The 14393-nt window shown below is 37.5% G+C and overlaps 1 protein-coding gene across 1 annotated transcript in view; it reads left to right on the forward strand.

Annotated features, from left to right (window-relative positions):
- The window catches only part of CSE1L (chromosome segregation 1 like), a 39070-nt gene that overhangs the window by 20288 nt on the left and 4389 nt on the right, over window positions 1-14393 (forward strand). Inside the window, exons 8-21 of the mRNA XM_037500013.2 lie at window positions 1193-1285; window positions 3173-3340; window positions 3443-3572; window positions 5217-5282; window positions 5610-5812; window positions 6237-6321; window positions 7429-7490; window positions 8622-8758; window positions 9788-9891; window positions 11559-11656; window positions 12814-12964; window positions 13107-13315; window positions 13923-14020; window positions 14117-14202. Coding sequence (XP_037355910.1) covers window positions 1193-1285; window positions 3173-3340; window positions 3443-3572; window positions 5217-5282; window positions 5610-5812; window positions 6237-6321; window positions 7429-7490; window positions 8622-8758; window positions 9788-9891; window positions 11559-11656; window positions 12814-12964; window positions 13107-13315; window positions 13923-14020; window positions 14117-14202 — 1690 coding nt within the window. The remainder of the gene's footprint in view (window positions 1-1192; window positions 1286-3172; window positions 3341-3442; window positions 3573-5216; window positions 5283-5609; window positions 5813-6236; window positions 6322-7428; window positions 7491-8621; window positions 8759-9787; window positions 9892-11558; window positions 11657-12813; window positions 12965-13106; window positions 13316-13922; window positions 14021-14116; window positions 14203-14393) is intronic.

Genomic DNA, 14393 nt, shown 5'->3' on the forward strand with positions numbered 1-14393 from the left:
CTGCAGTAGCTGCCAATAGCTTCATAGTGCTGAGACTTAATCCCTTGTGCTGCCAGGGGGACCCCTCTTTGTTTATTTAAGGGGTTATCATTGTAGGGGGTGTGGAGGCTATTTTTGAGTAGGGGGGGTGGTCTCTGAGTAGATTATACCTGAAGGTTGAGAGTGGGTTTGTTTTGTTTTTGGAAGCATATGGTGAAGACAGAAAGCTGAAGAATCAGACTCAGTAGAATGTTGAGAAGTTGTGACATTTCAGAAGAAAGAACCAAAGTTTTATAGCAGAATAGTTAGTCACCCTATTGTTACTGAGATGGCCTTCAACCATTTTTTCTCTTCTTAAATCTTTACAATTCAGAGCTCCAGGACCAAGAAGGGAAGGGGGTCTTACTGGTACAGATTACTTATACAGATTATTGAGATGCAAGAGGAAAGATCTGACCTTTTCATTGTTCATAGCCAGAGCCAAGTACCTGGACTTAACCCTCACAATATGACTACACTCATAGCCACAGGGAGAGCATTCCCCAAAAGGCATAGGTGGAATAGGAGATGAACAACCTAAAATGACATCCCTACGTCAGTGTTCAGCAGGACAGCAATTTGAGACATTCTTACAAAAGGATACTTCTGTACTACTACTACTACCTTCTTTTGAATTCTTCTTAGAAGTCAGGTAAAATGAGGCTTTTAATAATTTGTTAGGCTTAGTCAGGGAGACCAAAGGCAGGAGGCATAATCTTTACCCTTGGAGGGTGCGTCCTTCGTTATGAAGGCAGTGTTGTGCCACAGGAGATGTGTAACTGTATAAGGCTGTAGCTGAGTCTGAATGGGTGATTATCTTGCAATAAATGCATTAGTTAGAAAGGGAGAGGACTATATTGGCGTGTACAGAGTTTTGTGAGGAAAGGCTTGATGCAGTCTTACTTGGACCTTGAAGTAGATTTAGATTGGGACAGGAATTAGAGGTAACATCACTTGTGTTGAAAGCATATAAACAGGCAGAAGTAAGCATGGTTTATTCAGCTGCTGTACCTAGATAGAGCAGAGAATGCTTGTCAAATAGGGAATGGTTGGCTCAGACTAAGATGTGAGGACTTGAGTTTGTAGGCCTGTGGGAAATATTTGGTGTGGTAAGGAAAACATTAAAATAGCATCCTTATTTTTAGCACATCTCAACTAAGTGTTTATTCCTTAGGATCTCCCTGAATTTTTTGAAGATAATATGGAAACGTGGATGAACAATTTCCATACCCTCTTGACACTAGATAATAAGCTTCTACAAACTGATGTAAGTACTGTTTCCTAAGTAGTCTTTTATTTATTTATTTTTTTTTTTTAGAATTACTTAAGTGCCCTCTGAACTTTGGAGCATAAACTTAAGAAAAATAAAATTGAGAGCAAACAGCATTCTGCTTCCTTAGAAATCATTTTATTGCTACTAAAGAGTGCAGGGAATACTTAATTATGGAATGTTCCATACCTGTGTGGTTGTAGTGTACAGACTTATTCCTTTATTGTGGGCCTGGCTTTTGTCACAATGTATAGAGAAGGCAATTTCGTTACATAATTGAAAGTAAGGCCTCAAGAGTTTTCAGATTGTGGACATTTTATGAAATTATCTGGCTTTGGTTTGTGAGAGACCTCACTCTAAGAATGTATTTGGAGACCAGAACTTGCTGACATTGATGGTATTAAAAACGTGAGCCTCTGTTGTAATGGCCCTTTTAAAAAAAAAAGTTATTGGGAAGCAAGAACATGATCATTTGTAACATGTAAGTTTCTTCTGATCTGGGGCCTCCCCGGTGGCACAGCGGTTGAGCGCTCGGTTGCGAAGCTGCCCGCAACCTCTGCGGTACCGGTTCGATCCCCGGCTGCTCCCCGGCCACCGGAGGAGGGTCCCACATGGCGCGCAGACCTCTCCTGCCGCCCGCTGCTCCCCTCAGCAGTGTACTTCGGTCCTTCTGCCTGATCTGCTCCCCGCTCTGGCTCTGGTGAATTCTCTCACCCTCCCGCGCTTCTGACTGTACCCAGTGCATGTATAAACAAAACAAACAAACAAAATAAATAAATAAATAAATAAAGCATGCCTCTATTAAAAAAAAAAAAAGTTTCTTCTGATCTGGATCGTGTCACCTGTCCTTTTCAGCAGACAGCACTCATTCTGTGTGACCCGTTGTTTACTAATGGGTCTATGATCTGCCTCTTTACCAAGGGAAGTAACTATTAAAACTAAAACATTGATAATACTTTATCATGAGATGAAATTGGTGGTTAAAATAAGGTTTTGGGAGTGGAGTGCAGGGACAGAAGTCTAACAGAAATTTTTTACTTAGAATATTTACAGGGAACTATTTGCCTATATAACTGTGTTCTCCCTTGTGTCATCTTGCTGTGTAACACCCCTTATGTTTATGCCTCGAGCCAGCTGTTAGGGAGTTCTTTAGCACATTCTATAACTCAGAATTTTTTTGTGAATTGCTGTGATAGTCTGTAAATCATTGTCATCATGTAATTTGGGATTGGCAAGCTTTTTCTGTAAAGGTCCACATAGTAAAAATCCTTTTGACTTCAGTTACCAGTTCTCTAATCCAGCCTCTCCATTGCTGTAGTTGAAAGCAGCCATAGATAATACTATATTTAAGACAAAGAATTATTATTGTGTTTTAATAAAACTTTACTTACAAAAATAGACCACAGGCTATAGTTTACTGGCCACTGATTTAGATAAATGTTTTATTGGCAGTGTATTATTTTAAGAATCCTGTAGCCTTACCTTATTGGGAGAGGAAGAATAGATCTTAATGTATTTGAAATGAGAACCCTTTAAAAGACAAGACAGTACAGCTAACCGTGTTATGGGAAAGTGTGGTATGATTTGTATCCTTAGGGTTTCTGTAGGAATATACTATTTTCAGTTTCATTTGTCAGTATTTTGTAATTCAGCAATCAAAACAAAAGGCTTTATGGAAAAACTTTAGAGAGCTGCTCTCAGTTATCAGTAAATACCTCACTTTATTTGAAAGATTAAGTGACTAAATGGGTGGTATAGATATAATTTACAACTCTTGGCCTTGAATTTCAATTTTAGAGACTCTAGTAGAGGAATTTCAGTTACTCCATATTAATGGTAGCATTAAAATTATATGTTTGAGTTTTCTGTTTTCTCTTATGTGAGGATGAAGAAGAAGCAGGCTTATTGGAACTCTTGAAGTCCCAGATTTGTGATAATGCTGCACTCTATGCACAGAAGTACGATGAAGAATTTCAGCGGTACCTGCCTCGTTTTGTCACAGCCATCTGGAATTTACTAGTTACTACAGGTCAAGAGGTTAAATATGACTTGGTAAGATTGTGCTGGAGACAAATAAGACATTCTCTCCGTATCTCCTCCAAGAAAGACCTGATTTGGTTTTGCTTTTAAAAATATTTTTGTGTTTTATTCTAGTTGGTAAGTAATGCAATTCAATTTCTGGCTTCGGTTTGTGAGAGACCTCACTATAAGAATCTCTTTGAGGACCAGAACACGCTGACAAGTATCTGTGAAAAGGTTATTGTGCCTAACATGGAATTTAGAGGTAATTATGGCAGAGTGGAAAGGTTTATTCAAGAGATTAAAAGTTTAGTTTTTGAAGTGCATTAATATAATTTTTTTTAAGATTTATATTTATTTATGCATACAAGAGCTATAGTTTAGGCCAGAGGTTGGGTGGTGAGAGGATTCACCAAAGACAGAACGGGGAGCAGAACAGGCAAATATACTGAAACATACTGCCGAGGGGAGCAGCAGACGAGGAAGGAGAGGTCTGCTGCACCATATGGGTCAGCTCGCTGGCCAGTGATCCAACTGAGACCATAGTGGCTGGCGATAGCTTGAGACTTTAACCCCTATGCCACCAGGGAGGCCCACATGAATATAAACTTAATGTCTTGTTGCGTTTGGTAATCAAGTCGGTCTTTTTTTAGTGTTAAAACAACAACAACAAAAAACTGGGTTTATTTTCTAAACCAATACTGAAAATGTACAAGTCATTTGTAAAATGAATGTTGCTGTAATGACCTTTGTTCTACACTGTGGAGGTTTTTTCACAGAAGTGTTGAATAAGATCTTTAAAAATACTATCACATTGAAAAGAGAGAGACTATCCAGGATCTTAAGGAAACAATTTGTTGGTTTTGTTTGATTCAGTAGTCTACCAAGGCAGCAGCTGTTTTTAAACAGGTTGATTTGAGGGAGCAGCGGGTGAGACAGGAGAGCTCTGCTGTGCCATGTGGGTCAGCTCCCTGGCCAGGGATAGAACTCATGTTGTTGTGGCTGGCAATAGCTTGATAGCTCTGTGTCTTTAACCCCTGTGCCTACAGGGAGGCCCCCTGATTGATACCTTTTAAATATAAAGATGAAGCCCATTTAGTCTATATACAAAATGTCTTTTCCCCTCATATTTGCTCTTCCCTCATATTTGGAAGAGCATGTAATATGAATAAGAAATTGTGTCTTATATCAAAGTAGTCTAGAGATCAGTGGTTCTCAGTTTAACAGACTAGAACAAAGGGCAATATAATGTGAGGGTTTTTTTCCCCCCCTTTGTTTTCATAAAACTACAGTATAAAGAACATATTTATCCTAATAGTGTCCATTCTGGTTTTTTGTTTTGTTTTGACATTGCTTATTATGAATAATGGTGATTATAATTGTTAGGCTATGGTTTTTAAGATTTTTTTTTTTAAATTTATGCATACAAGAATCGAGGTATAGGCCAGAAGTGTGGGGGGGTGAGAGGACTCACCAGAGACAGTGGGGAGCAGAACGGGTGGATTGACTGAAATACACTGCTAAGGGGGGGGCAGCAGGCGAGACAGGAGAGGTCTGCTGCGCCATATGTGGGTCAGCTCCCTGGTGGAGGATCCAACTCAGGCCATACCAGTGATAATGCTGAAACTTAACCCCTACCCTACTAGGGAGGCCCCTGGTCTCCAACACTCGGCTTTTGAAAGTTCATGGTGAAATCCAATTCTGGGAACACTGACATCGAATGAGAGCAAGTGAGCCTCTATAATATCATAGCTATATGAACTACCTATTAACTACCCTCCTAAAGTACCCTTTTAAGTGATGGTTAAGAGTATATGAAGGAGTTGTTAGAAAACATGCTTCACTGTAAAACATGGCAGTGCCACATACACTTCTGTGTACTCAGCTGTAAATGTCAATTTGTTTGTAGCTGCTGATGAAGAAGCCTTTGAAGATAATTCTGAGGAGTACATAAGAAGAGATTTAGAAGGATCTGGTATGTATTTTGGTTTTTAACTGTTAAGTGTCTTCACAAACCAGTTTTAAAGTTGCTCTCTTTCTAGTAAATACAGGGAGGAGTGGGGGTTAGATAAGCATGTCACTTCACCCAGCTTTCATTAGAGAACTGTTTTCTTCCTCCAATTTGTACACCTTAAAAAGCAACTCTCAGGAGCTACATCAATGTGTTTATCATATTATCTGGATTTCTTTTTGTGTTTCTTTTGGGTTTATATTGCTGGTAACTTACAAGGTGGCTGCTTTTTTCTTATGAACTTGGTTGGTAATTGTTTCTCCCATGATGTATTTCCATTTGATTTTATAGATATTGATACTAGACGCAGGGCTGCTTGTGATCTAGTACGAGGATTATGCAAGTTTTTTGAGGGACCAGTGACAGGAATCTTCTCTGGTTATGTTAATTCCATGCTGCAGGAATATGCAAAAAATCCATCTGTCAACTGGAAACACAAAGATGCAGCTATTTACCTAGTGACCTCTTTGGCATCAAAAGCCCAAACACAGAAGGTGAATTTTTTCAATAAAATTTTGTTTCTAAAACAGACTTAATGGTAATCATGAATCAGAAAGAAGTTGTATTTCTGATGAAACAGCTTATTCTGCTAGATAATCTATTCATTTTGATTAGAATTCATACAGTTCCAAACATAGCTTTTTGTTGGTGTATTAATAAGCATTTAAGTTTCTTACAGACAAAAAACTTTTCCTTAGCTTTAACTATAAAAATACAGTTACCTTGAATTTAGCTGCTTTTTTAAGTTAGGAAAATTTCTTTATTAGCTATAAGACAGTCTTATTTTATATTTTAAGCAGTTTCTTTTGAAATATTCACTTCCATTTTTAACTAAAATTAAAGTTGCCAAAGTTTCTGTTGTGATAGCTAAATACAGATATTTGATGTTACTTTACCCTGTTAAATTTTATGTTTCAGCATGGAATTACACAAGCAAATGAACTTGTAAACTTGACTGAGTTCTTTGTGAATCATATTCTCCCTGATTTAAAATCAGCTAATGGTGAGTTTTGTGGAAAAAATAATTTTATGCAACTTAAACACCATGGCTGCAACTTTTATTTACGTTATTTTAAATTACAAAATAAATAACATTGTGGTAAAAGTCGTAAGGATTCTGTCTACATGATTATGATCCTAGGGGGGAAAAGTGGCTCTTACTGTTAATTTATTTTATTTACGTTTTATTTATTTTTGTGTAGACAGACTGAGGTGTAGGTTGGAGGTGCAGCAGATGCGAGGCTTCACCAGAGACAGTGGGGAGCAGAAATACAGAGCAGCCGAGACAGGAGAGGTCTGCTGCACCTTATGAGGGTTAGCTCCCTAACTGGGGAGCAAATTCAGGCAGCACTGAGTCCTAACCCCTAGGCCCCTGGGAAGGCACTGTTAATTTTTTTTAATCGAATAAAAATTTAAAATGGTGTCCTAGCTCTTGCCCGGGCAGAATTAACATTATGAAGAAAACGTTGCTGTGTAAAAGGAAAATAGAAACAAGTAGAACTGAATTGAAATTCAGCTTTGTTATCCTGGTATATAATCTAGGGATTGTATTTAGCTTTTCCTACTCACTCAGAGACTTGAAACTGATAAAAATTAAGGATAACTTGCTGTATTTTATGAAGCCATGTTAATCAGGATTCACATACTTTTTTTAAAAAAAAGAGTATGGATAAATTTAAGTATTCTCAAAAAAAACAATATTGTAATGAACTTCCTTATTACTGTCAACCAATGTTAACAATTGATCAGTCGTCTATCCCTTTATTAATGTTATTTTCCCACCACCAGGGCAATTTAAAGCAAATGCTAGCTAGTTTAGAGAGATTTCATTTCTGAGAAACAGATGATATGGTCATTAGGTTAGGGTCCAAATCATTTGTATTCAAAAATTATTTAAGGATGTAGTGAAATTCAAACTTAAAAAAGGATAAAACTGAATTATATTTATAATCTTACCAGAATTAATACTACATTACAGTAGGTCATTATATAATTAATTCAATTACTTAACAGTTTGGTTACCAAAATCATGTTTCAAAAATCTGATATTCATCCATTTGATAGTGACAGTCCTTAGCACTTAAATAACTATGACTTTCTTTTTTAACAGTGAATGAATTTCCTGTCCTTAAAGCTGATGGTATCAAATATATTATGATTTTTAGAAACCAAGTAAGTATCTCTTCATTTACATTATATGCTGTTAAATCTCAGGAGGCATGCCAGCTTCTCCCTTCTGTGCAGTTACAGTTAACGTTCACATCTAACCATTAGCAGTAAACCCTTAAAAGACTTCATGGTTCCAGACCATGTTTAATTTTCCTCTGTTATCTCAAAAATGTCATTTTACAACGGTTTTATTAAAAATTAGGATCCAGGGTCACACCTTGCTGAAGGTTGATTACATCTCACGTCTCTTCATTTACAACAGAAAAGTCCTCCTCCCCATTCATTAGGCCTGTTTTTTGCTAGAGAAACCCATCGTTTTCTTGCAATTTTTTATGTTTTAGATTTGGTTTACTGCATCCTCATAGTATGGTTTATCTCGTTCCTCTGTCCCCTACATTTTTGAACATACAACCTACTTCTATCCTGGATCTATTTGTATACCCCTCTTACACACAGGAAAGCATACTGAACACATTTTTCACCTGGTTTTTTTTCATTTAATAAGTCATTCTAAAGTAATATATACAGATATTCCTAAGTTTTTTTATAGCATAGGACTCCGATTGGTGGCTCTCCCATGGTTTACTCAGCCTGTATCCCTGTAGATAGGTAGTTAAGGTGTTTTGTATCTTTCACTGTTTTAAGTAGCACTGCCCTTAATATAAATGCCTGGTGTCTAGCACTTAGCAAATTGTGGGGTAATTCCTAAAAGTACCATCTCTGGACTAGAGGGTAAGTGCATATGCAGTTTTGCCAAATTTGAAGATTGGTAATCTTTCTTTTGTCCCCCTTTTTTTTGAAGAGAAAATGAGGCACCAAGAGCTTGAAATACTTTTCTGAGCATACCTACTAGTGAGAATATAGTTCTTAATATTAATGATCTTAATTTGCTTCTCTGATGTCATTTTGTGGTGTGTTCATTTATCTGCATTTAAGCATCATAGTTTTATGCTCAAAAAAAAAAATTGTGAAAAATGAAATGTGACCTGAGCCACTGTAAAGATAGTTTTTTATTTCCCAGCTGTGTTAACTGCAGCTGGGACGTCAGAGAAAGTACATTTAAAACCAGCAAACCCTTCCTTTCCGGTTGTCTTTTACTCCTAGTTCGCATCATTGGTTTATTGTGTTTTTCAGGTACCAAAAGAGCATCTTTTAGTCTCTATTCCTCTCTTGATTAGTCATCTTCAAGCTGAAAGTATTGTTGTCCATACTTACGCGGCACATGCTCTTGAGAGACTGTTCACTATGAGAGGGCCTAACAACGCCACCCTGTGAGTATTTGAGTCTAAACAATGTATGTGTTTAAGCTAAGGGTGGGGTCTGTGCTGTACTGGTCAGCTGTATCTCTGAATGTATTCGGGATTTCATTAGTAGTTAGGAAAATGAATGCATTGTTTTTACTCATTACACTGCCTCACTCTTGTTCCAAAAGGATTTAAGAGGCAGCATGAAAAAATAGAAACATTATAATAAAGTGGAGGAAATTGGAGCAAAAGAAAATAACTGAGATTGGCTTAATAAGCTAATGTATGTCAAAGGATCTTGTTAAGGAAGCCAGAATTTTATGTGGAATCCCCTAGCAACCAAGTCACAGAAAACTTAGTTAAATTTGCACAGTGTGTCCATGAGATTAAAATTTAAATACTCACTTTGAAGGCATCTCACAAGTGGGCATCTCAGAAGGGACTATTTGGTGGTGGCATTCTTGGCAATGTGGAGCAACAGAGTTATTTTCACCTAGCTGTTTTTGTATTTTGGCACAGCTGAATAAAAGTAATTCCACAGACTTCAAAAGAGATGGTCTTCTGGCCTGAGTCTTGAATCTGAGTTTTGGGTGTGAACTGGAAAACCATTTTAGGTTCTTCATTAAGAACTTGAAGTACAGATACTCTCAGTGGCCAATTTTAAGGGTTGAAAAGATGCCCTTTGAGATAAGCCAGTACCTACCTGTCTTCAGACCCAAAGTTTATACAGAAAACAGTTCTGAATCTGCTCCATCTGCAGGAAGAAAAGATGACCCAGAACGCTGAGAGTATGAGTTCTGTTCTTCATGATGATAGATAAGAACCAGGGGCAATTTTTACGGTTTTCGACGTGGATTTGTTTGGTCTCAGATGTGCTACCTTAGGAACTCAGCATGAGCATATTTGAAAAATGATTTCCTTAAGTTGTCTGCCAATAGTCCATGGTGGGAGATGGCTCCATTTTATGCTGAGAAGTGTGATGTAGTGTTGCCAGGGTATTCCATAGTGACAAGCACAAGAGTGGGCAGTGACTGAAAGCTGTTTTCTCATCTATAGCTTTACAGCTGCAGAAATTGCACCGTTTGTTGAGATTCTGCTAACAAACCTTTTCAAAGCTCTCACACTTCCTGGCTCTTCAGAAAATGAATATATTATGAAAGGTAGGCCATTTCCCTGGTGTACCAACTTTAATCTCTAATCTCAGATTATAAGGATAAACACTTTGAGTTGTACTTCAGGTTACTTCAGGTTACTTAGTCTATGAACCAGATAACTGTTTGCCAAGAATTAGGTAGGTGGAGATATTTTAAATATAAAATTTCCTTTTTAATAGTTTGCAGAAAATATTTCTTGCCCTAACTTGATCAGAACCCTTCTTATTAAAGAAAAAGTGGCAAACCCCCTTTTTCCTTCCCTTGATTAAATTTTTTGAGGGTAAAAATCAAATCGGACATTTATTGATGGCTCTGCAATGCTCTCTTGGTGTGAATACCTGAGTGCATTTGATAATCTCACACAGATTATGCCTTCGTGGACTTGCTGCCACGGACACTGGCCGCTGTAACCATCTGCCAGGTGTTACATTCGTGTGTCCTTGGACCTAAGGGACAGTTTTAGTCTAGCGCCTAAGCACACTGTCTGACTCATAGGAAATGCTTTTCAAAGAAACTGTCCCTGATTTTTTTTTTTTTTTTGCAGGAGGGAGGTTAGGACAATGTGAAAATGTGTTTATAGTGTGTTTATCTAGTTGTGTATTTTTCTGTGTTTCAGCACTCTACTTTTCCCAACAGTGACATGTAATTACTTTTGTTTAATGTCATTTCTGAGAGGCAGCTAACTGGTCTGTCTTCTCCATTATTATGTTCCTGATTTATTCAGGAGTGCCCAGTGTGCAATGCCGTCTCAAGAAACACTGTTCTGTGAGTGAATGAAAGGATTCTGTGTCAGCCCAGAGGATAATCCATCCTTTAACGCTCTTAACGCAGCTCAGGATAGACTTTCTCTTGAAGTAATGTATAAACTGACATGAGGGATTAGCTAGTGAAAGGGGGTGAGGGGTTCTTTGGCTCACATAGATGTAACCACATTGCAAAATTTAGGGGGCAAGAGAAGATAACCGTTAGTCCCCCATGCCTGACATATAGTAGATATTCTTAAATTTGTTTGTGGAAAAACAATCATTACTTTTTTTTTTTTTTTTTTAAGCTTAATAGTGTATTTGACTCCCATGACATGTGTGAGCAGTATTTTTGTAATATGGCTCCTCCCAGAAATTTAGATCTACTTTTGGATTTTTCTTAGGCTCCTGTTCTCTCTGGAGCAGATGATGGCCAGGTGACATTCTCTTTCAGTTGATGACCGGCTGCTGTGCTCACATTTCCGGTGCCCCTGATTTCTAAGTGAAAGAGATTTCAAACACTGCTCCCTTCTACCTGCTGCTCTCAGCTTCTTCCCCCTCTTCAGTTACTTCACTGTTCCCTTCCCCCCCACCTTTTTTTTTTAATTATTTAAGTAAGCCTTGGGTCTTCTGGATATTCCCACTTAAATTGTGTTGCCAATACCTGGTCTAGCTTTAAAAGAAAGGGCAATTTAGATTATTTGCAGATGAAGAGAGCTACCCAGGGCATTACACATCGGTGCAGCACTGGGAGCTAGTGCTTGTGTACTCGTTCCTTCCTCGGACTGGGGTGTTTGTTCATACTAGACCTTATCCACTATATAAAATGTGTCTTTACCATTTAGTTAATGCATTGGTGAACTTTTCCCCCATGTAATCACTGTTTTGTTCTGAAGTTTAAACTCTTTTTGTTGTTTTTATATTTTACAGCTATTATGCGAAGTTTTTCCCTCTTACAAGAAGCCATAATCCCTTACATCCCTACCCTCATCACTCAGCTTACCCAGAAGCTACTAGCTGTTAGTAAGGTAACAATCAATTTTGCGAGTGCTGCTTTTTAACTTATGCTCCAAACTCAAAGCTTTAGAATGCCTTGGCAATAGGTCAGACTTAGGAAAAGTTCTAAGCAGTTACTTTACCTATCTGAACTATACAGATGGCATTAGAGTAAATGTAGTCTCAGAAACTTGAATACATTTTAATTCTCATTTAAAAATACATTCTTTGAAAACTGAGAAAATGCAGATGATCTCAAATGTTCTTAGATGGAGGAAAGTGGGCTTTGTACTAAATGGACATAAAAGCCCATCGGATATCTATAAAATGATGATCAGTGTCCACCTTTCTGGTGAAATATTTATTCTGATAAAAATTAAGTTTCAGAATATGAAAAATCAGCTTAAGGCTGACAAACTCCTCTTTAGATGTTTGTTCCCAGAAGTTACTCTGAAAAGGAGATAGATTCATTGGAGTATTAGAGGGATGTTGGAGAAGAGAGTGATTATTTTTACTCTGCGTGCTAAGTACAGGTCTTGGACTATTTTGGGCTTTGGGAAATTGAGAAAGATAAAGGATCTTTCTACCTGTATCCTCTGTATATATAAAAACACTCATATTTGAGTTTATCGACTTACATGGTAGCCCTCCAAAAAAGACTTTAAAGAGAAATTAGGGTTTTCTTGCTGGAAGAAAATTGAATACTGCTGATATGAAGAGTCATCACTTTGTAGGTAGAGATGTTGAAAGCCATAGAAGCTAAGGTTTGCCAAAAGTCCCATACAAGGCTAGTTGCAAACCCGTCACCTTTTTTGTCCTTGGCTTGTTTCCATCATTGTTTATAGGGATAGCTCTAGGAGCACATGTGGGTGTAAGCCAAGCTCTAGTGCTAGGAGCTCGGGCTTGTGCAGTCACCTTCCTAGGATTGGAGTACATTTTTCATAGTAGGCCTTGACTTTTGAAGAGAAATCCAAACACTATAATACTTGCACTAGCAAGTATTATTTTCTGAATTTAAAAGTCAGTGTAAAATTTTAACAAATGTACAGACTTTTCAGTATAATGGCTACTTTTTTCCTTAATACTGATTTTAAAAAGATGACAGCTCTTAACATGTTTTGAAAGGGTGAGGTGTGTTTTAGATGTTAACATAGTCACTTGGAGAGTAATTCATTTGTTTAAATTTCAGAACCCAAGCAAACCTCACTTTAATCACTACATGTTTGAAGCCATATGTTTATCTATAAGGATAACTTGCAAAGCTAACCCTGCTGCTGTTGTAAATTTTGAGGAGGCTTTGTTTCTGGTGTTCACTGAAATTTTACAGAATGATGTGCAAGGTAAGTTAAAGGAAGTTATTTTCTTTCAAATGAAGTATGTATATCAAAGTTACCACAAAATGTAGCCTAAGAGATAATGTGATTTTCATGTCATAGCCAGTCATTCTAAAGCTGGCAGCTCTGTTTTTGCTTTTGTCAACAGAATTTATTCCATACGTCTTTCAAGTGATGTCTTTGCTTCTGGAAACACACAAAAATGATATCCCGTCTTCCTACATGGCCTTATTTCCTCATCTCCTTCAGCCAGTGCTTTGGGAAAGAACAGGCAATATCCCTGCTCTAGTGAGGCTTCTTCAAGCATTCTTGGAACGTGGTTCAAATACAATAGCAAATGCTGCAGCTGACAAAATTGTGAGTCATTTTCTATGGTAGCTGAAAGAAAAACTAGGGAAGATTCTCTACTAAATGGGAAGTAATCAGTAGGAAATGTTAACATTTTATTAGAATCGGGTGTGATTTAGTTTTTTATCTTATAGTGGAAAATGAAAATTCAAGAGCCAGATTAATTTCAAGCACTTCAAGGCCTTATTATGGTGGAATTTTTATCTCTATACTTTTTTTCTTTGAAGATTTATTTATTTATGCATACAAGAACTGGGGTACAGGCCAGAGGTGTGGAAGGTGAGAGGATTCACCAGAGACAGAGTGGGGAACAGAACAGGTAGATTGACTGAAATACACTGCTGAGGGGAGCAGTGGGCGAGTCAGGAGAGGTCTGCGCCATGTGGGTAGCTCCCTGACCGGGGATCGAACTCATGCTGCAGTGGCTGCAGATAGCTTCATTAGTTGTGTCTCAACCCTTTGTGCCACCTGGGAGGCCCTATCTCTACACTTGAGAAATAATAACTAAGGAGAAAATGCTAATTGGATTTTTACAGCATGAACCTTTTTTAACTTTTGGAACATTTAATCCTTGCCTCTTTAGCTGATTATTATTATTTTATCTAATTTGTTGTAGCCTGGATTATTAGGTGTCTTCCAGAAGCTGATTGCATCCAAAGCCAATGACCACCAAGGCTTTTATCTTCTAAACAGTATAATAGAGCATATGCCTCCGTGAGTATAATACAGCCTCACTGTACACTTAATAAAGGATTCTGTTAGGTATTTAGGAAAATGCTGACTTTATATTGTTGCTTTTATCCTATTCAGTGAGTCAGTTGACCAATACAGGAAGCAAATCTTCATTCTGCTATTCCAAAGACTTCAGAATTCCAAAACAACAAAGTTTATCAAGAGTAAGTAAAATCATTCCTAAAGAAATGAAGTAACTGAAACTTTCAGACTTTATGATTATATATAAATTTTTTTTTTTATCAAGTTGTAAACTTTACATGTCAAGTACTGTATTTTGAAATGTTCTCCAAACCCTAGATCATTTTCAAACACAATGTGTTTCAAAGGTCAATTTGTCTGGCAAAAGCACAGC

Source organism: Talpa occidentalis, unplaced genomic scaffold (assembly GCF_014898055.3).
Source record: "Talpa occidentalis isolate TD23 unplaced genomic scaffold, MPIMG_talOcc4v2.1 talOcc4.10, whole genome shotgun sequence".
In the NCBI taxonomy this organism is placed as follows: Eukaryota; Metazoa; Chordata; class Mammalia; order Eulipotyphla; family Talpidae; genus Talpa; species Talpa occidentalis.